This window comes from Narcine bancroftii, chromosome 3 (assembly GCF_036971445.1).
Source record: "Narcine bancroftii isolate sNarBan1 chromosome 3, sNarBan1.hap1, whole genome shotgun sequence".
Lineage (NCBI taxonomy): Eukaryota > Metazoa > Chordata > Chondrichthyes > Torpediniformes > Narcinidae > Narcine > Narcine bancroftii.
Genome location: NC_091471.1, coordinates 347,552,159 through 347,574,974, shown reverse-complemented (window position 1 = coordinate 347,574,974; position 22,816 = coordinate 347,552,159). Strand labels below are relative to the sequence as shown.

The following is a 22,816-nucleotide window of genomic DNA, read 5'->3' as shown; positions in this document are numbered from 1 at the left end:
CTGGAATTCAAACAGTTGGCAGCCTCAAGCAACTGGGGGAAAAAAAATCAATGAAAATAAATTAAAATAAATAAGAATAAAATAATAAGTTTTAAAAAAATACTAAGGCTTTAAATTGTAAAAGTAATGTTCTCTGAAGTAGCACATAAACCTTTTGTGAAAATGGGAGCTAATATTCAGCCAGTGGAGAGCCTTGGCCATGCTTTGCTTGTAGCAGTTGTTTGAATAAAGTTGTGTTTGAATAAAATGGCATTGCCCAGGATGAAGAGCTGGTCGATGCTGCTTGCTGTTGGGGTGACTCCATTAAAGTGTCTCCTTATCCCTACTTAATAAGAGTCATCCCAATCAGAGGTTTTAACTTAGGGAAGGGGGGTGGTTAATGATCTATAAAGTTATTGTTCATCTTTTATGCAGCTCCACGGAGGGGGAGGAACCTGCAGCTGCAGCAGCGGTTAAATGTTTTCAAGGAATATGACTTAAATAAAGTAAAATGCTTTTGAGGATTATATGTTCGTGTAAGTGAAGTTGTTCAGTGTAAATACAGTAGAGTTTTTTTTCTTTTAAACTGTTTATTCTTAATGCAGGTGTATTAGTTAGGCATTGTAAGAGTGAGTCTCAAGTAACCAGAAAATACACTTATCCAGCATCTACCAATCCCCATAGGTGCTGGATACCAGGAGTTTTACTATATACTGTTTCTGGATTACCTGCTTCTGGCCTGATCTGCTAATTGTGCAGAGCAATTTTGTTTTATCTGATGAGTAATAAAGACTGGGCGAGTGTGTGAAATTGATAATATTGAGTCAACTGTCAATCATCCATTATTCCTTGACTTTGCCTGTGGATGGGCTGCAGCAAAGATTCACCATAGTAATACTAAAGTTATAAATGTGTAGATGAGGAATGTGTTCCTTCAGTAAAGAGGTTTCAAGGATGACCTGCAAAGCTGCTTAGCTCGAGAGATTTATTGGAATAGATGGAAAGAATAAATTCCTCTGGCTAAGAGTTAGAATAGGGAGCATAACCTTAATGTTACAGCACGTCTGTACAGGGTTATGTCAAAAACCATAGAAAGTCTGGTGAAAAATCTGGAACACTGTCCATCAAAAAGCTGTTTGAACGAGGCCAATGAAGAACCACAACTGAGGCTGACAGATTGTAGTCCTGTAGGGACGTGAAGGTTATGCAACTGAAGTGCAGGCTTGAATTCTACTGTGCAACAGGTTCAAAAGAGCCCACACTTGTATCTGTGATCCTCTTCAGTAAAATTTATGTTCTCCTTCCTTCCCCCCCCCCCCCCCCCACAGTCTCTCCTTTGAAACTTCATTTGAGAATTGATGTGAACTTTTATTTTGAAAAGGGAGAAGAAAATTAAATGGAACCTCTGCTTGTCTTGAACTTAATGGTCTGCAGATGCTATGAATGTAGTTAAAACACTTGAAAGACTCAGCCAGTCTTTCAGCATCCAGCATCATAATGTTATCTACCTCATGCTCTGAGTTGTTAAAAATCTGAACCACAATTGGTGTTAGGGTACATTGGCTTCTGTTTTGTACTTTACCTTACTGTATTACTACTCAAACATCGGTCACTTTCAACAGCCTGGAGGGCTCTTGCACTGAATGGATGATGGCGCTTTTACATGACAATGACTGTCCTGACCATAAAACAGTAGTTATTTAATTTGTTTAATTGGTAGACAAATTCATTTGCTTCAGAAATATAATTTTAATAGATGCAAATACAAAGTAAGATTTGAATTTCAATAATGTTTTCCAAAGCCTTGGTTCATCCAAGATCTCATTACAGCCAATGAGGATGGGCACCCGATCTGCTTGCTCAAGGTTTCCGTCTGGTGGCGAATGTTAAAGTTTGTCCCATTTTCTTTCTCAGAATCAGAGTTCATCGTCATGAACATGTCATAAGATTTGTTGATTTTCAGCACTGTTACAGTGCAATTATTGCTATGAAGTACATTTCAAAATAAATGCAAAAAAAAAATTAGGAGATAATGAGGTGGAATCTGTGGTTCATTGTCCATTCAATCTGACGGTAGAGGGGAAGAAGCTGTCCTTGGATGTTCGTCGTCAGGTTCCTGTACTTCCTTCCTGATGGCAGCAGTGTGAAGATGGGTGGTGAGGACCCTTGAGGATAGAGGATGCTTTCTTAAGACATTGCCTCTTGTAGATGTCGTCGATGGAGTGAAGCCTAGTGCCCGTGTTGTCAAGTTAACAGCCCTTTGGAGTTTTTTTCCTGTCCTGTGCATTGGCCAGTCTATACCAGACAGTGATCAACCAGTCGCAATGCTCTCCATGGTACACTTGCAAAAATTTGCAGGAGTATTTGATGGCACATCAAATCTCCTCAAACTCTTCATGAAATATAGCAGCTGGCAAGTCTTCATGATTGCATCGACATGGAGATCCCAGGACAGATCATCAGAGATGTTAATACCCAGGAATTTGAAGCTATCGACCCTCTCCATGACAGACCCCTCAATGAGGACAGGCTTTTGTTCTCCAGATCTTCTCATGACCACAATCATCTCCTTGGTTTTTCTAATGTTGCTGTTGTGATGCCACACATCCAGCCGATCTCTCTACCTCCCATACTCTTCCTCGTTGCCGTCTTTGATTTTGCCGACAACTGTGGTGTCGTCAGCAGAATCATTTATTCTCTTGTCTAACTGTATCCTGCAGTGCTTCGTCCCTCTATCTCTCATTCTTTGTTTCTTGCACCTTTAACAGAATACAATGCATGAGACGACAGCAATTTGGTATATTGGGCTAACTTAGGCACTGCTCTGCAAGTGCATGATCCAAATTCTGGAGGATTCAGCTTGGAGTCTGGTTAAAATGATCAAATTCAACCCCAACCTGTTGAGAAGGATAGAGGCCTTCAAGAATTATTTTTAATATAAATATCAGTTATTCATTGAATTGCAAACTGAAATGCATCTAATTTTAGATTATTATAATTTCAGTTACTGAATGACAGTAATATATTTTATAAAACAACGTCAAATAATTTGAAGAAACAATGGTCTGATTTTATTGAGGCTGTACAGTTTGACACTCTCATTTTAAAAATATTGCCAGTACTCATCACGAGTTTTTAATTGAACTTTATAATACATTCAAATGTAATTTTATTGCCCAGAAAAACATTTTTACTGACATTCTATCAGAGTACTGAGCAGTGCTGCACAGTTGTAGCTGACATCTTTCAAGTAAATTCTTAGTTTCTGCGACGCAGTTTACTCCGATGATCCAATTGCGCTATTTCAAAGACCATGGGGAATTCTTCCCATTTTCAAGGTCAATAAATTTCCTGCAAGAGTGGCTTCGGGTGCTAGAAAACTGAAGAGACACACAAAATGATGGATAAACTCAGCCGGTCAGGCAGCGTCAAGAGAAGGAAAAAGATAGCTGAGGTTTCGGGCCAAGCCCCTTCGACGCTGCCTGTCCGGCTGAGTTCCTCCAGCATTTTGTGTGTGAACCATAGATTACCTGATTGCATACAACTATTTTTTTTTGTGGAAACATGCTGTGCTACTATTTGGCAGCCCCATTATTGACACTGAAGCAGTGATTGAAGTTTGAAAGTATTTCGTTGGCAGAGGAATGTTTTGTAAAATCATGATGTCATGAAAGGCATGATTAAATCTAAGTCATTCTTTTTGTGCAAAAGAGATTGACCAGAATGGTTTCAGAGAGGAGCTCCTGCATCTACATCAACTCTACAGCCACGCATTCAACTGCCACAACTTCCTATTCCTACCCTCACTGACGCGTGGCACAGGCAGCATTCCTGAGATTACCACTCTTGAGGTCCTGCTTTTCAGCTTCCTTCCAAACTGCTTGAATTCCCTCTTCAGGACCTCATCCCTCCCTACTCTTGCCTATGTCATTGGTATCAGCATAGACTTCTACATTTGGCTGCTCATCCTCCTGCTTGAGAATGCTGGGGAATCAATCTGAGGCATCCCTGACCTTGGCACCTGGGAGGCATCATACCATCCCGGAGTCTTGGACATTGTTCACAAAACTTACGGCCTCCCTTCTTAGCCGAAGGGCCATACTCTGTGCCGGAGACCTGACTACTACAACTTGTCCCTGATGCATTCCCCCCCACCCCCCCAACAGTTTCCAAAATGGTATACATTGTTGAGGGGAGCTACCACATAGGTGCTCTGCAATGACTGCCTGTTCTCCCTCTCTTGACAGTCATTCAGCTACCTGCCTCTTGCCTTTTGGGTGTGACTCCCTATAGCTTCTTTCTATCATCCTCTCTGCTTCCTGAATGATCTGCAGTTTATCCAACTCTAGTTCCCTAACTTGAACGATAAGGAGCTGTAGCTGGATGCACCTCTTCCAGGTATAATCATCGGGACAATTGTGTTCTCCCAGATTTCCCACATCCACTGCCCTCATTGTCATCCCATTACCTAGTCTTTGTAGCCATGCAAAGATCTTACCTGATATTCTCATCCTCTAGTCACCAAAGCCTCTGAATCCTCATTCCACTACTTCTATAACTAATTAAATATTACATTTTATGCTGGAATCTTAGCATTAGTATATTCATTGTCCACTTTAGCATGTATTTTATAAATATGTATATGGATACTTAAAATAAAAGACATGCAGATGAACCCTGCAGTGATTTGGGGATCATTTCTACATTTCTCCCCTAATAAATGTATCTAATGTAGGACAAAAATTCAATTTGTTGCATGTATTTTATGCTGCTTTTCTGTGAGATTCTTGTAATGGTTATAATGAGGTCATTGCTAATTTCCTGATAAATGGCGTCAGCACCATCTACTGGCGAAGGAACAATTATGTTAGCATTGTTAAATATGATATAAACAATACACATTTTGCAATTAGGATGAGGGTCACTTCTACAGCTGAGCACTGGTGGGTCCACAAAGCATTTGGCCAATCTGCGCATGCTTTCTCCAATATAGAGGAGGCCACAGGAATCTGCAATGGTGACCCTGAGATTCCTATTGCCTGCCACTTTAATTCATCTTCCCACCTACTCTAACCTTTCTTTTCGGTCTTCGTGCATTGTTAACAGAAGAACCTCTAATAACTCAATGCTGTTACAGCTCTGGTGACCCGGGATCGAATCTGGCGGTCTCTGCAACGAGTACATTCTCTCCATGCCTGTGTGGGGTTCCTCCTGGTGCTCCGGATTCCTCCTACAGGGTTTGTTCATGTAGGGGTAATTGGGCAGCATAGTCTTGGTGGCCAGAAGGGCTTGTTACCATCTAAATTAAACAAAAAGTTTGAGAAACAAAACCTCATGTTCCCTGTGGACTCATTATCCAAATTCTCCAACTTTAGATAACTTGCTTTCAACTTACCATTCCTGCTGGGCATCATTTAGGCTCAGTGCTTTTTTTCCTTTGTTCTTCACTGCTGCGACACATCCCACAGCTTTACCAGTAGCAGCACTTTGCACAACTAAATAAGCTTAATCTGATCTCAGTAAACCACGGTAGGTCATCGGATGCCAGAGATGTATCCTTTGTAACATCCATCTCCTTCCCCATGCCACCTAAACCCTTGCCCAGTTCTGATGAGCAGACCTGGACCTGAAACATAAACTGCTTCTCTTTCTGCTTTTTCGGACCTGCTGAGTGTTTCCAGCATTTTCTTCTTCCAGCACTTGCAGCTCTTTTGATTTTCGAAGATAAGATAAAGTTTGGCTCTTCTTAATTCATTGTAATAACTCTGATCTCTGTTAGAATTTATTAATTCCTCAGGTCAATCAAAGTACTGGATGACCAATGAACTCCCTTTCAAAGGAGGAGCATCGTGTCCCTTGTGGCCATGTGTAGCAAACAGCACGGCTTTGTCAGAAAGGAATCGGTTCTTGTGTCTATATTGCCAGATGTAGAGAGAAGTTGACTCCACCATAAAGAGCCCCACATCTCTGGTTATCTTTTACATCAACTTCTTTTCTCAAGCACCACATGCGTCAAATGGTTTTCATGAGGCCAGGGTGCCTTGCCTTTAATTTGCATGATAGTGGCCTTTCTCCTATCATCAAATTTCAAGTCGATTATTGTCATCTGATGTATAAATACAACTCGATGAAACAGTATTCTCCGGTCTTCGGTGTAAAGCACGCAGACATACATGTGTGCAGGACAAGTAAAAATAAATAAATATTGTTTCATGAATATGGAAGTGTTGGATGGTCAGTGTGAGCAGTTCCTTTGGTTGTTCAGCGTTTTCACTGCCATGGGAAGAAGTTGAAACTCATGTATCTCTTCCCTGATGGGAGCAGTTGAAAGATGCTGTGTGCAGGATGGAAGATGTCCTCAATGATTTTGCACACTCTCTTCAGACAACGATTCCAGAAGATCACGTCGATGAGGAGGGAGATTCCAATGATCCTCTCTGCTACTATTATGGTCCTGTGGATTGAACTCCAATCCATTTTCTCTGCAGCAACCATATCACACTGTGATGCAACCGGCCAGGATGCTCTTGATGGAGCTCCTATAGAAGGTTGACATAATGGTGGCCATTAGCCTTGCCCGCTTCAGCCTTCTCAGGAAGTGCAGTCACTGTTGCACTTCCCTGACAAGTGAGGAGATGTTGAGTGTCCATGATAGGTCACTAGTTAAGTGATCTCCAAGGAGCTTGGTGCTCTCCACTCTCTCTACTACAGAGTTGTTGATGTGTAGTGGAGGGTGGGCATTCCTGAAGTCCACGATCATCTCCTTCGTCTTGTCCACGTTGAGACTCGGGTTGTTACTCTCGTACCATTTCACGAGATTTTCCAGCTCTTCCTTGTAGTGCGACTCATCAATGTTGGTGATGAGGCCAACTACTGTTGGCTTGATGGCACCATTGGAGCTGGATCTGCCGAGGCATTTGTGGGTCAGTATCATGAACAGGAGCGGCCCTGAGGTGCGCCAGTGTTCAGCGCAAAATTTCCTTTCAGTTCTCTCAAATTTTCAAGGGACCTATTGGAGGTGAACTTCACTTGATACATCTACATCCTTACATTGTTTATAATCCCTCCAGACTGGGTAGGGAGAATTATCCACCGTCAAGGAAAAACAAATTATTCGCAGTAGCAAACTTGAGAAACACAAGGAATTGCAGATGCTGGAATCTTTAGCAAACATTGAGAAGCTGGAAAGACCCTTTTTGAGACTAAGGTGGGAAGGGTCCAATTTTTCTTTGTTTAGTAGCAGTGGTGTTACGAGCCCAGAGGACCCCAAATCCCAGCATCAATAGATATTCACCACGACAAATGGTTACTTAAAAAGAAGTTGCTTTTAATTATCTTTAAACATGAAACTAGAATCAAAGTTTAACTTACCTCTAATGACTTACTTAACCCCCTTTTAATTCTAAGTGCACGTGTATGTAATGTGTGTGTAAGTTCAGAAAAGTTCTTTGCTTCACAGTCCAATCTCATTTCTCATTCCTCCAAGTTCACTGGTTGCCGGCAATTCTTATACTGTGCACAGAATTTAACATTTATAAAGCTCACCAGGCTTTGGTGCTTGAAAGGTAAATGGTTACTGCTCAGGAAGGTTCTTGTCGGTTTTCAGAAAGAGATTTGTTGTTCCTTTTCAATCAGCCACTTCAGTGTCTTGCTGACGAAACTTACTCCTTCAGGTTTCTCCGGATGATAACCTCTTTCTTTCAGGTCACCACAGAGTTCCTTTTTGTTTCACTTATTCCAAGTGAAACATTAGACAGCCAGTCCTCTCCTCTTGCATGAACCACAAGGGCTTTGACCAGGCTGTCTTACAACTGGGCTTTCCATAAGCTTGCCAACTTGTCCTGTTCCAGTCCCAGCTGGTGTCTGCTAGCTGTAACACTGTACAAATGATCTCTCTCTCTCTCTCTCTCTCTCTCTCTCTCTGAGAGAAAGCCTGGTTCTCTCTGCTTGCAAAACCACATGACCCTCCCAGAACAGCATGTTCTCTTCCAGACAGCAGCGGCTCCGACATGCTCTTTCATCTGTTGCCTTTTGTAAACAACAATCCATTAGTGAAGTCTTGAGCACTCTTGCAAAAGCTCTGGAGCTGATACGTCTACCATGGGGCAGAGCTCCAGTATTTTAAATAAGATCTGTTTTAAAGTGTTTGTGTATGACCTACTCTAACAAACCTTTCCCAATTTATCTCCCAAAATTATATATATATAGGTATCAAGGATGTATAAACTGAGAGAATAAAACATGATTTTCTCAATCAATGTTATTGCCACATCAGTAAATGCTGGAATATATGACAAAGGCAATAGGGCACTTAGATAATAATAAATTGAGTAGATTTCAGATGGATTAATGAAAGTGAAATCTGCTATTTCCTATTTTAAAAAAATCTTGTAACCCACAAAAGAGGTAAAGGTGAACCAGTTGATGTGATTTGTTTGCATTTTCAGAAGGCTTTTAACAAACAAAATTATCGTAGTTAATACAATAATGTGGATTGAAGATTAGTTGTGGGTAGTAATGAATAAGTAGCATTATACTGGCGTACATAGCTTTGGAAGACTGTGCCCATCTGCAGTATCAATGCTAGGGTTCCAGCTGTTCAAAGACTTGAACACAGAAGAATACACCACAGGAAGAGGTTCTTCGGTCCATCATGTCTGTACCAAACATATTGCCCAAATTAAACTAAAACTCTCCTGCTTGCACATGATTCATATCCCTCTATTCTCTGAATACGCATGTGCCTTTCTGGGACCCTCTTAAATGCTACTGTTGGATCTGCTTCTGCCACTTCCACAAGGAGCCCATTCCAAGCTTGCCTCACATATCTCCTTTAAACTTCCCCCCACCACCCCACCTGAAATGCATATCCTTTGGTATGTGACATAAAGACTAACTGCCTATACCATCTATTCCTTTCAGAATTCGATGGACTTCAATCAGATCTGCCCTCAGCCACCGACACTCCAATTTGTCCAATCTCTTCCCCATCACTCATGCCCTCTAATCCAGCCAGCATCCTGGCAAATCACATGCGCCCTTTCTACAGCCTGCACATTGTTCCTATGATGGGGTGATCAGAATTGTGCAACACTAGTCCAAGTGCAGCAGCCTTCTACGAGATCAAAATGGGAACGTTTGTTGCATATGGATGTAGAGCAAATAGTGATATCATTAAGTACACATCTTTAGGTAGGAACAAGTCCTGGTGGATCATCACCTGACATTTTTGCAATTTACAGGAATTCACTTGGAAATGTTCGCAAAACGGATTTGCTCCAATTAATAGGTAACGCAGCTCTGCACAATTCACTATCTAAGTCTAGGGATTTCAGGATTTTGATTTTTACTTTAAAAAGGCATGAGCTAGCTAATTTCCACATTCTGATACCAATGCTGCCAACGAATGTTCCTTGGTTGTATGAAAGACCTGTCCCTGATCTGTATTCTGCCTAAATTATCAGACAGCCAGTTTCTATTCTGCAGGCAGATCTTTGCACAGATTATTCAAGGCTGTTTTTACCTGCCAAGGTGACATTTTCTGATTTTTTTTTTGGAGCCTTCATTAATTCCAGATGCTGCTGGTCCTTTCTCCATCAGTCATGGCATTGTATTATAAATTGTAAAGAATCAAAAATTCAATTGCACTGCTTGCCACACTTCATTTGGCTCCCTATTTTTTAATAATCAAGTTCAATGTGATCATCTTCATCTCAAATGTACTGACGTTCAAACTTTCCAATCTGCTGAGGCCCATGCACAGATTGATCTTCTCATTTTGAATGTTCTTTTCTTCGTTCCTCTTGCTGGTGAAGACTCCTCATCTATTGTCCCGGGTGCTGATAAATTTCCTCAAGATCCACCAGTTTAATATTGTCAGTCATTCTCCCTAATCTTTCCTCCATAACCTAATTATACGGACTCTCAGAAAGCTTAGAGACATTCTACCACAGGTGTTGATTGATAGCTATTGCAAGAGTACTCCCTGGAGGAACATCAAACAAATATTACTGTACATATTTACATCCAAGTATGGCACCTTTGAGAGATTGGCGAAGGGTCAGCTGTGCATTTCTTTGCAAACTTTTTTAAAACTTTGTATTTATTTGGTGTAAGGAGAATAATTCTTGTTTCCAATGTGAGGGCCATGCATGAAAGATTTGTCAGTAATTCTGATATGTACTTGTTATTTTTCAAGGGCTTTGCATTCCTCTGGTCCAGGTGGGCCCCCACACATAAAGCTCGTCTTAGAGTGGGATCAAAGGATGAAAGACAGGTAAGTCAGAAACTGTAGACACTGAAGAAATGTAGATTGACAATCAACATTTCTGTAGATGCTGCCAATCTGACATTGAATCAAAACATGTTTGACAGGCAATATCTAGTGAAACAGGGTTTATATTCAGGTTGAAGACCCTTCATAAGGATGAACAGAGAGTGATTAAAAAGGTAGTTTTAACGTACTAAGTAAACACTTGGACCCACTACAATTTGCCTACTGCCAAAATCACAATCGCTCCACAGCAGATGCAATCTCGCTGACCCTTCACTCAACCGCGGATCATCTAGATAACAGCAACAGATACATCAAGCTGCTTTTCATTGATTATAGCTCAGCTTTCAACACCATCCTCCCCTCAGTACTGGCCAACAAGCTTTAAAAACTGGAACGTCAATGTCCTAATCAGAAGACCACAGCCAGTGCAGATCGGTCACAATGTCTCCTCCCCACTGATGATCAACACAGGTGCACCTGAAGGATGCATACTTAACCCTCTGCTCCAGTTTCTCTACACCCATGAATGTGTGGCGAGGTACAAGTCAAATGCCAATGAAAAATTTGCCGATGACCGCGGTTGTCAGTAGAATCACAACAGCGATGACAAAGCATTCAGGAGTGAGACAGATTAGTTAGTTGACCGGTTCGACAACAATAACCTTGCACTCAACATGAGCAAAACTAAGGAACTGATTGTGCACTTCAGGAAGGGGAGACCAGGAGAACACAAACCAGTTCTCACTGAGGGGTCAGCAGGGTAAAGAACATCAAATTCCTGGGTGTCAACATCTCTGAAGATCTATCCTGAGGCCTTCATGTCAATGCAACCATGAAGAAGGCTCACCAGTGCCCATATTTCATTAAGAGTCTGAGGACATCTAATATGTCACCAAAAATGCTTCCAAATTTCTACAGGTGTACCGTGGTGAGGATTCAGACTGGTTGCATCACTGTCTGATATGGAGGTACCAATGCACAGGACCAGAAAAGGCTGCAGAGAGTTGTGAACTTGGCCAGTACCATCATAGACATTTCACTGCATTACAGACATCTGCAGGAAGCAGTGCCTCAAGAAAGCAGCCTCTATCCTCAAAGACCCTCACCATACAGACCATGCCCTTTTCACAAGTGCTACCATAAAGAATGAGGTACAGGAGCCTGAAGATGAACATCTACCAATACAAGAACAGCTTCCTCCTCTCTGCCATCAGATTTTTGAAAGGAGAGTGAACCACAAACACTAACTCACTTTTTCCTCTTTCCTTTTGCATCAATTTATTTATTTATAGAGGAGTGTGTTTGTAGAAATGTAATTTATAGCAATTTGTGGACTGTAATGCACAGTACTGCTGCCGCAAAATAACAAATTTCATTACACATGTTCTTGACAATAAACCTGATTCTAATTCTGATTCAGTTGTAGTGAAAGTAAGTGGAGCATAAGACCTAGGAGCAGAAACAGGCTATTCATCCCACCGAGTCTGCCCCACCATTTAATCATGAACTGATCATTTTCCTACAGCCCCACTGCCTGGCCTTCTCCCCCATAACCTTTGATCCCCTCGCTAATCAAGAACCCGTCACCTCTTCCTTAAATAAGCCCAGTGATCTGGCTTCCACAATAACCTGTAGCAACAAATAACAAATTCCACAGATTTACCACCCTCTGAAGAAATTCCTCTGTATCTCTGTTCTATGCAAACACCCTTAAATCCTGAGTTATGCCCACTTGTCCTAGAGTTTTCCCATCATGGGAAACAATATTTCTACATCTACTCTGTCCACACCTTTAAACATTCGAAATATTTCAATGAGATCCACTTCGTTCTCCTGAAATTCCAATAAATACAGGCCAAGAGCTGTCATACACTCCTCATATGATAACCCTTTCATTCCCAGAATCATTGTTGTAAACCACCTCTGAACTCTCTCCAATGTCAGCACATCCTTTCTTAAATGAGAACCCCAAAACTGCTCACAGTCCTCCAAGTTAGGTCTCCCCAGTGCCTTATAAAGCTCCAACATCACACCATTGCTCATATTCTATTCCTCTTTCATTTAACTTGCCGCCTTCTGTGCTTTCAGGGTATCCTGTATGAGGCCTCTCAGGTCCCTTTGCTTCTGGGTATTTTCAATTTTCTCCCCTTTTAAAAATTAGTCTCCCATTTAATTTTTTCTACTAAACTGCATGACTTTACACTTCTGACATTGTATTTCATTTGCTACTTCTTTGCCCATTCTGCAAATCTGTCCAAGTCCTTCTGCAGCCTCTCTCTTTCCTCACCATCTACCTTAGATGATACAAAGCCACAAAGCCATTCATTCCATAATCCAATTCATTAATATACAAAGTAAAAAGAAGCGGCCCCAACAATGACCCCTGTGGAACACCACTAGCAACTGGCATCCAACCAGAACATGATCTCTGTATTCCATTTCTCTACGCACATTTCATATGTTTCCTGTGATGAGCTCTTATCATGTTAATAACTTCATGTACAGCATCTTGTCAAAGGCTTTCTGAAAATCTAAATGCACATCATCCAATGTATCGCCTTTATCCAGCTGCTTGTTCCTTCCTCAAAGAATTCCAATAGGTTGGTCAAGTAGGATTTTTCCTTAAGGAAACCGTACTGGCTTTGGCCTTTCTTGTCACCTGCCCCAAGTTCTCAGTAACCTCATCCTTGACAATGGACTCCATCATCTTCCCAATCACTGACATGAGGCTGTCTAATCTATAATTTCCTTTCTGCTGCCTCCTTCCAGGACCACTCCAGAATTTATTGATTCCAGAAAGATCATTACCAATGTCTTTACAATCTCTACTACTTCTTTTAGAACCCGATAGTGCAATCTGTCTGTTCCGGGAGATGTATCTGCCCTTCTCTCTTGGAAATAGTAACTGAATTCACTTCCCTTCCCTACTACCCTTCGACCATCTGGCACAGTGCTAATGATTTTCACAGGTGAAGACTGATGCAACATACTCATGTAGTTCCTCTGCCATCTCCTTGTCTCCCATTATTATTTCTCCAGCGCTCTTTTCTAATGGTCCTCTCTTTTACTCTTTATAAACTTAAAGAAACTTCTTGAATCCCTTTGCTAACCGACTTTCACACTTCAACTTTTCCCTCTTGAGTTTTTCAGTTACCTTCAAAAAGCTTTTTAAAAAGTTTCCAATTCTCTATCTTCCTACAAATTTTTTGCTACCTTGTATACCCTCTTGTTTGCTTTTACGTTAGCTTTTACTTCTTTTGTCAGTCACAGTTGTGACATTCTTCCATTTGAATATTTCCTCTTTTTGTATTTAGCCTGCACCTTCCTTCTTTCTTGTGGAAATTCCATCCATTGCTGCTCTGCCATCTTTCACACTAGGGCCCCCTCCCAATCTACTTTGGCCAGTTCCTTTCTCATGCCAGCGTAATTCCCTTTAGTCTTTTCAATTACCGACACATCTGACTTTATTTTCTCCTTGTTAAATTTCCAATTGAACTCAGTCATATTGTAATCACTCACCCCCCCCCCCCCCCACCCCATGGTTACTTTACTCTAAGCTCTCTAATTCCATAACACCCAATCGAATACAGCTGATTCCCCTCACGGGCTCATCAACAAGCTGTTCTAAAAAGCCATCTACAAATTCTCTCTCCTGAGATTCAATCGCAATCTAATTTTGAAAGGTGTTGACAGAATAGATGTAGAAAGGTTGTTTCTTAAATCTATTTGCATGTTAAAATCCCCCATGACTTCCCTAACATTGCCCTTCCAGCACAACTTTTCTATTTGCTGTTGTAATTTGTTGTTCACATCCCGGCTACTATTTGGAGGTCTGCATACAACTGCCAACTGTCTTTTTACTCTTGCCATCTCTTAACCCACGATGATACTATATCTTCTGAACTTATGTCACCTCTTTCTAATGATTTAGTGTTATTCACTACCAACAGAGCCACGCCGCCCCTGTCTATCCTTTCAATACACCATGTGTTCAGCTCCCAATGACTTCCATCGTTTAGCCATGACTCCATGATGGGCACACAACACCATATCTTCCAATGTACTGCAAGGTTATCCACTTTATTTCTTATGCTGCATGTATTTAAACCCTCAGCCCTTTATTTATAACCTTTTTTAACTCTGTCTCCTTGTTGCATTGTAACTCATCCCACTGGCTACAATTTTCCCCTGTCTGCCTGCCCCTTCACTCAAACACCAAACCAGCTGTCCCAAGTTGAACGCCAATCACCTTGTCCCCACTTTGGATCCAACCCCCTTGCAAACCTAGTTTAACCATTCCCCCAACTCTATTATCAAATCTCTCTGCTAGGATATTGGTTCCCCTCAAGTTCAGGTGCAACCCATCCCACTTGTATGGGTCACCCCTTCCCCAGAAAAGGTTCCAATGATCCATGAACTTGAAACCCTGCCCCCTGCACCATCTCTTCACCACACATTTGTGTACACTATCTTCATGTTCTGATCTTCCCTTATTTATGTTACTGGAAGTAATCCAGATTACTAACTTGGAGGTCCTGCTCTCCAGCTTCTTTCCTAACTCCCTAAACTTAGTCTGCAGGAGCAGGACCTCTCATCCAATCCTGCTTATGTCATTGGTACCAATACGTACCATAACTTCTGGCTGCTCACGTTCCCCTTTAAGAAGATTTCAGATTTATTATCAGAGTACATACATTGATGTCACATACCAACCCTGAGATACGTTTTTCTGCGGGCGAGGAAGAAATATTCTCCATCTCTCAGACACATCCTGGACCCGAGCATCCAAGAGGCAACACATTATCCTGAAGTTTATTTTGCGACCGCAGAATCTCCTATCGAGTCCCTTATGACTATCACTCTATGTGACTTCACTTTTCCATTTTGAGGCTTAGGGCCAGCCACAGTGCTATCGGTCTGGCTGCTGCCTGGCCCAAATAGGTCAACCCCCTCAGCAGTATCCAAAGGGGTATTCTCACTGCTAAGGGGAATGGTCACAGTGGGGTACCCTGCACTGATTGCCTATTCCCTTTCCCTCTTCTGACTGTCACCAAGCTACTTTTCTTCTGCCTCCTGGGTGTGTCTACATCTTGTCTATCAACCCCCCCCTCCCTCAGTTTCCCAAATGATCTGGAGTTCATCCACCTCTAACTCCAATTCCCTAACAGTCTGTAGGGAGCTGCAGTGGGTGGACTTCTCGCAGATTAAGTCATCAGGGATACTGCTGTCTTCCCTGACTATCCACATTCTGAAAGAGGAGCATCTCCCTACCCTGCCATTCGCACTGGCCTATTAAAAAGGAAAGAGAAAAACCTGTCCTTGCCTTGCCTCAACTATTACACCTTTATTTTAGCCTCTGCTTTCCGAAACCTCTCGAACCAAAGCCTCAAATTCCCACTCCTATACTGGGCCACTCGCACAACGACCCCTCCACCTGACCTTACCTTCCTTTTTAAATTAATGTAGATATACAGCACGGTAATAGGCCCTTTCAGCCCACAAGTCCATACCACTCAATCTACACCCAATTAAACTAACCCCCAGTACATTTCAAATGGCGTGAGGAAACTGGAGCCCCCAAGGAAAACCCACACAGACACAGGGAGAACGCACAAACTCTTTATAGACAGCGAGGGATTTGAACCCCAATCACTGGCACTGTAAAGGGGTTACTCCAGCCACTACACCAACTGTGCCACCCCTTCTTGACAATAGCTAATTTGTCAATGGAGAAATCTCTCTCTCATGCTGCTTTTTAAATGCTTCTCTAGTTCACAGTGCCGTTCTCACAGTCCCTGACGAGACCAGCAAAACGATCTCTTTTAAACTCTTCTACTCGACCTGATTGTGGCTCTCTCGTTCTGCGAATTGATTGGTCTGCTGCAGAACAATAGCAGAGGAAATTTAATCTCGTTAAATACAAAAGGATTATTTTGTTTGGTCAGAAGGATAGGACATGGAAAATAAATGGTAGGGCCCTGGGAGTGTTAAAGTCCAAAGATTCATGAGGGTGTTGGCATAGCTCTCCGGGGTGATAAAGAAGGATATGAGATGCCACCGTTCATTTGCCATTGCATAAGAGTTGGGAAGTTATGGTACAATTTTACAAAACAATAGACTGCATGAAATAGGTTGGCGACAAAGATTGAAGGGCTTACTGCATTTCGGTAAAAGGAATGATCGATAGTTGATAGGGTTTAATGCAATATGGTACTAAATTCTGGCTATTTGGACTGCAATGGTCTTCCAGTCTTGCATATTCCATCGACACTGCTCTGTGGATGCAATTACAGTGTGTAACCATAGTGGAACGTTTCCTTGTTTTTCAGTTTGTTTGGAAGCATTCAGGAAGAAGTAATCCAGGATGCAGAGAGTGTCCGCATGCAGCAGCTGGGACATCAGCAGGCCCACAGCAGTACGTTAGCTGAGTGCTTCGAACTTTATACAAAGGAGGAACAAGTAAGTCAGGAGGTTCGTTTGTCTGATGTGTAGACTATTCATCAGGGCTGTAGGTGAAAAAAAATCCTTAATAGATTGTAATGGCAGTGAAATTGCATTCTGTGTCAGCGACAAGTATCTCTACGAGTCCTGTAAAAACTGCAGATTTTGATTGAGAGGTTTTCAGAACAGCACTGTAAACATGCTGTGGTAATTTCATCATGTGCTATTGTTTGATGTACTGCGAGTTTCTTGTGTTTTTTTTAAAAAAACAGAATAGCTGCTCTCAGTAACTGGCACTTAGATTGCAATGGAATCATTGGATTGTTGTGAAAATGGAGAGGGTCCTGAGGAGATTTACCAGGATGTTGCCTGGACTGGAAAATAAGTCTTCTGAGGCAAGGTTAGCAGAGCTGGGACTTTTCTCTTTGGAGCAAAGTTGGATGAGAGGAGACTTAATAGAGATCTATAAGGCATAGAATGGGTGGACAGCCAGGGCAAGAATAGCAAACACCAGAGGACATACAGTATGTACAAAGTGAAGGAAAGGATGTTTAGGGGAGACATCAGGGTTAAGATCTTTTTAGCCCAGAGAGTTGTGAGGGCCTGGAATGCCTTGCCAGGGTGGTGGTAGAGGCTAAAACATGAGGGGCATTTAAGAGACTCTTCAACAGGCACATGAATGAAAGAAAAATAGAGGCTTATGAGGTAGGGAGGGTTTTGTATTTTTTTTCAAGGAATATATTATTTGGCATCACGTCGAGTGCTGAGCGACCTGTACTGTGCTGTAGAGTTCTTTGTTCTATGATGGCTAACATACTTTACAATATGGAGTTCAGGGGACCTCTGAATGAAGCTGTCAGCAGCTATCTATTGATAGGTCAGCAGACCAGAATGATCCTGAGGCAAGAGAGCTGAGGGTGCCCGGGACAATGATTTTGTCCTCCACAAAATAGTCCAGGTTCGTGGGAGAGACTGCATTTGAAATCACAGGAAGTGACAGTCACAGAAAGGACCAAGAATCGAAGTGCCAGACCTTGAAATAGCATATTTAAGCAAAAGCTCAGTGTGGAAAAACACAGTAATTTTGTCAGGGATCAAGAACTGCTTTTTCTCAGACCACTGAGGTCGAAAGTCATACAGCCAATGACCTGGAAGGAGGGAGGAGGGGGAATGCAGGGGGTAGAAGTAGATAATATTGGAAAAGAGGTGCTGTTCAAATTAAAAATTCTTGGAGGTCAAATTTCTGGCTAGTTACTAAAATGCCCAGAAATGGATGCATTAGTGATTTACATTGTGTTAAGTCAATTTTCAACTGTACAGAATGATTTTTTTTGTTTAGAAATGTGAAAGAATATCTGTAACGCAGTGCACTGTATTACATCAGCTGTACATCTATGGAAATCGAATTTTGTGTCAAATAAATGAAATTCTCAAAAGCATATCTGGAATTAATTGGGTTTAATCTGGCTGCAAGCAGGTCTTCTAATTTACTAATTTCTCTGATACTGTGAAGGGTGCAGTGATTGACCAGGATGACACCTGGATTGGAGAACGTGTCTCTTGATGCTAGGTTTTGGAGTGAAGAAGGACGATGGGCGACTTGATAGAAGTTTAAAGATGATGAAAGGCACCGATAGGGTGGGCAACCAGCTCCTTTTCCCTAGGGCGACAAGAGTAAATACCATAGGATATCTGTTTAAGGTAAGGGATGAAAAGTTTAAGAGAGATGTCAGGCATAAGAGTAGTGGCTGTCTGGAATGCATCGCCAGAGGTGGTGGTGGAGGCTGGTGCCATAGGGACATTTAAAAGACTCAGATAGGCACATGGATGCAAGAAAAATAGAGTGTTTTGGGTGTGAGGTAGGGAAGGTTTAGATTGTTGTGTAAGTTTTTATAGGTCGGCACAACATTGTGGGCTGTAGGGCCTGCACTGTGCTGTAATGTTATATGTACTGTGTTTCTCATAAAGTTAACCATTCCCCATGGAGGTTTGAGTCGGTGTTGGATCTCTCTCATGCACTTCGTTCCACCAGTTTCCTGGCGGTGCATGAGAGTGGACTATCCTTTTGCAGTTGCTTGTGATTTATCATTTACTTTTTGAGTTTTTGGCACCCAGCTTCCAGCAGTGCAGCTAAATCTCAACTTTACCCATTGCTGAACTGCAGCTCATGAACTCTTGGCTGCAGGGCACTGTTGTGAAAAAGCATGTCAATTCACTCACTGTAGAGCTCGTTGAAAGAATCAAAGACTTGTTGATCCAAACCAAGGCTTTTATTAGCAAAAGACAGGAGCTCTTCACAGGTGGCCGACCAGTCCGGAAAGATCCGACCTGGCTAGGGACACAACCCTTTAAGGCCCAGACAATAGGTGTGGCTTAGCTCTCAGCCAATCGCTGTAAGCACAGTCTAGATACAGTAACTATATACACTATGTACATTGGTGATAGTTCTGTACTATCACACTCACGTAGTACGAAGATGGCACTCTCCAAACACTAAAAATTATTTTCTGGTGCAAGCTGTTTCTCAGTAAAAAACAACATGATGATGCGGGTCTTTCTTTCTCTACAGCTAGCCCCCGATGATGCCTGGCGATGCCCCCACTGTAAAAACCTTCAGCAGGGAATGTTCAAGCTTAATCTCTGGACTTTGCCTGACATTCTTATAATTCACCTGAAACGATTTCGCCAGGTAATTAAATGAAAATTTGGGAGTGGTTTATTTAATATTTAATATCTAGCATACATTACCTGATATTGGATGCCATCGTAAACTGTATAGCAGTTAAGTTTCCAGAATGGCTATTTAAAAACAATTTTTCTCTTTTTTTTAGCTGAAACGTGGTTACAAAGTGGTATTTTGCTTATTTCTGTACTTTTGAGTGATTTGATCCAATTCACTGGTAGAATCCCTGGACCGTGGGGATACATGAACTCTTTGGTAACCATTATTAAACACACCATCATCTCAAATGATGTGTGGTGGACTTAAATTATGTTTTTAAAATGAGCAAACAAAGCACTTGTGAACAGGTTTGTGTACGTTTATTAAAATCGCATGCAGTGGAATTAGATTCACTTACATTATTTGCACATGTGGGCTGGATTCAGTCTGCAACCTCATTCGCCACTTGTAGTTCCCATCTACCGAAATGGAGAGGGTCCCCTGAACCTAAGCAATGTCTTGCATGGTGCAGCAGGCCTTGGTGTTTGGAGTATATTTAAATAAATATTAGTTGGAAAAAATAGGTAATAATTTAATTAAATATATTTTAGAATGTTAAGCAATATGAAACATTTTGAATTGAATTGTTCGTTGTTAGATGAACTAGGATGCAGTGAGAAACTTTGTTTTGCATGCTTTCCATGCACGTCAGCCTCCATGTAGTACAGCAGGTTGTGCAAGAATAAAAACATAGTGTGACAATCGAACAGAAGTATATTATCACCGAAGAATAAAGTGCACGGTATGGTGTTGAAGAGAAAAGTGTGGGTAAATAGAGCAAGGCATCATCTTATACTAATGGCAGATCTGAACAAGGATCTGGTAACAGAAGGAAAACAAGTGTCCAGATTCAAGGACCCTGTGCAAATGGACAGGTTTGCTGTTCTGATATCAGCCAGCCCTGGCAAGAAACCCCAGCGGAGTGCATCCAGATCTCTGCTGTATTGTTGTACCACTGGGATTAAAGGAGACTTCAGTGGAGTTGAAAGCCAGAGATGCTAGTGTCTGACCCAAACTCATCTCAGGTTTCCATGTTTGACCATGCATTAGGGTGTGCTGAACGTGGAGTAGAGGCAGGTGGACGTTCTCATTAGCAAGTCCAGTCTGGGCCTCCCTCAAGCAGTGTGACTTTGACAGCGTTTTGTTCATGTTACTTTGAATGCTCAGTTGGTTTCTGAATCAATTTAACAGTTACAGCACCAATCTGGGAAAGTTCAAAAGTGTTCAGAGATCCCTGAAGCTGGCAGTGCAGGTCAATAATGTGGTCGAAAAGGACTATGGCTTATTGGCCCTCATTAGTTCGTAAACTGAATCTTAAAGCAAGGACAAAATACTCCAACTATATTGAACATGGCCAGAACTTAGCTGGAATATGCATCCATTTCTGGTACTGCTCACCACAGAACAGGATGTGATAGTGGTAGAGAGGGAGATTCATCATGGTGATGTCTGGGAGGGAGCAGTTCAGTCATGAGGCCTATTCTCAATAAATGAGATGAGTTTAAGGAGACAGATGATTGTAGTGGCATAAAATGATGGGGTGGGGAGAGAGGGTATGGACACGGTCTACTGGAGGAAGCCTTTGAAAATCAGGAAAAAATACAGAAATCAGAAAAATACCTTGAAGAGGGGCTAAGGCCCGAAACATCAGTCATATATCTTATGGACACTACGAGACCGGCTGAGTTCTTCCAGCATTTCTGTGCAGTTGCTCCACTGCGAAATCTCTTCTAGGGATGTCTACCCTGAGGAAATACAAGACAATGTGTTTGGTTCAAGTTGTAGCCCCAATCACTTCACACCCACACAAAAAGTACAAATACACCCTTCCCCAAACCGATAAATTCTCAATGCATAACAAAACCTGTCAACCAGAATTCACACAACCAGCAAAAAAAAAAATTGCAGAAAATAAATAGGTAAAAAAATACGGAAGTTTAAAATTGCCATTTGTCCGTCAATCACACAACACACAGCCTCAAGCAACCAACACCGTAAAATTCACTTCTTTGGCATCTACCAATCTCTACAGGGGCTGGATACCAGGGGTTTTTACTGCATTGCAATGTTATAGGTTTGTGGGTTCAATAATGTTTCAAAGAATGCAAAATCGTTTTTGCATTGGTATTTTTGTGCAATTAACCAACATAAGGAAGGGTAAGGTTATTTTTTTGCTCTCCCCATAAATTGTGGGCATTTGAGAAGATAATGGAAACCAATAAGCTATTCACAGACATACTGCTAAAATGTTTTATTATGATTTTTTTTAAAACTTTCACTATTTTGGACAAAGCACAGCAACTTAACACTGCGTTCCATCTTTATATGTTTCAGGTAGGAGAGAGAAGAACCAAGCTGTCCACCCTGGTAAAATTTCCACTCCTTGGCATTGACATGGCTCCACATGTAGTGAAAAGGAACCAAAGTACTAAAAGCTTTTTATCCCATTGGTCACCATGGCGCCGACCACGTACTCCCTCTGGGAATAAAGAAGAAAACTTTGTGTACGACTTGTATGCTGTGTGCAACCACCACGGGAGCATGCAAAGAGGTCACTATACAGGTATTGTACTCGCAGTCTGACGTACAGTACGCATGATCAAACCTGGGACATGCAGATGTGTAAATGTCACATAGCCTTAACATCATTAAAAAAAAATACAGAGTCTCACCTAAATCGTTGACCATCCTTTTGTCTGCCGAGATGCACCACAATCCACTGAGATCCTCCAGCAGTTTGTGCTTTGCTCAGCCTTAAGATCATTTTTAGATTGATATCTATCCAGAGTAAATAAGCACATTTCAATTTTTAATCTTTCTGAACTTACAGATGGTCTGATTCTTCATATCTTTTAGCAATTAATGCTGTGGCCTTAAAAGGGTCAACTTACTCCTATTGTCATGAAGCAGAGAACCATTTATTTCAGCTGTCATCCACCCTGCTCAGGTCTGGTTGCTGACACCATGCTCATTTCTGAATTTTTCTGAAGGTTCATTTCTACTCTGCTACACTCAAAGCATTTTTAAATAAAAAAAACCCAAGAGAGTCGATCGTTAGCAAACACTTCGAGCAACCTGTTTGTTTCAGAATCAGAATTTATTGTCATGAACAAGTCAAGAAATTTATTGTTTTGCGGCAGTGTCACATTCATATAATCCACCGTACAAAATAAATAAAAATGACACAAGAAAAAGACAAAGTAAGGTGGTGTCTGTGGTTCATTGTTCATTCTGATGGCAGCGGGAAAGAAACTGTGCTTGTGCCGCTGGGTGCTCGTCTTTAGCCTCCTTTACCTTTTTCCTGATGGTATTAGAGTGAAGAGGGTGGTGGGGGTTCTTCGGGAAAGAGGCTGCTTTCTTAAGGCACCACCTCTTGGAGATCTCCTCAATAGAGTGAA

The 22,816-nt window shown here is 41.7% G+C and overlaps 1 protein-coding gene across 4 annotated transcripts in view; it reads left to right on the top strand.

Annotated features, from left to right (window-relative positions):
- usp43a (ubiquitin specific peptidase 43a) overlaps window positions 1–22,816 on the top strand; it is a 379,969-nt gene that overhangs the window by 344,214 nt on the left and 12,939 nt on the right. For 2 of the 4 annotated variants that reach the window (XM_069929601.1, XM_069929603.1), the window contains 4 exons: window positions 10,178–10,255; window positions 16,585–16,726; window positions 19,266–19,385; window positions 21,753–21,981. In XM_069929601.1, the coding sequence (XP_069785702.1) occupies window positions 10,178–10,255; window positions 16,585–16,726; window positions 19,266–19,385; window positions 21,753–21,981 (569 nt within the window). The remainder of the gene's footprint in view (window positions 1–10,177; window positions 10,256–16,584; window positions 16,727–19,265; window positions 19,386–21,752; window positions 21,982–22,816) is intronic. The other 2 variants (XM_069929602.1, XM_069929604.1) reach the window with 1 other exon arrangement.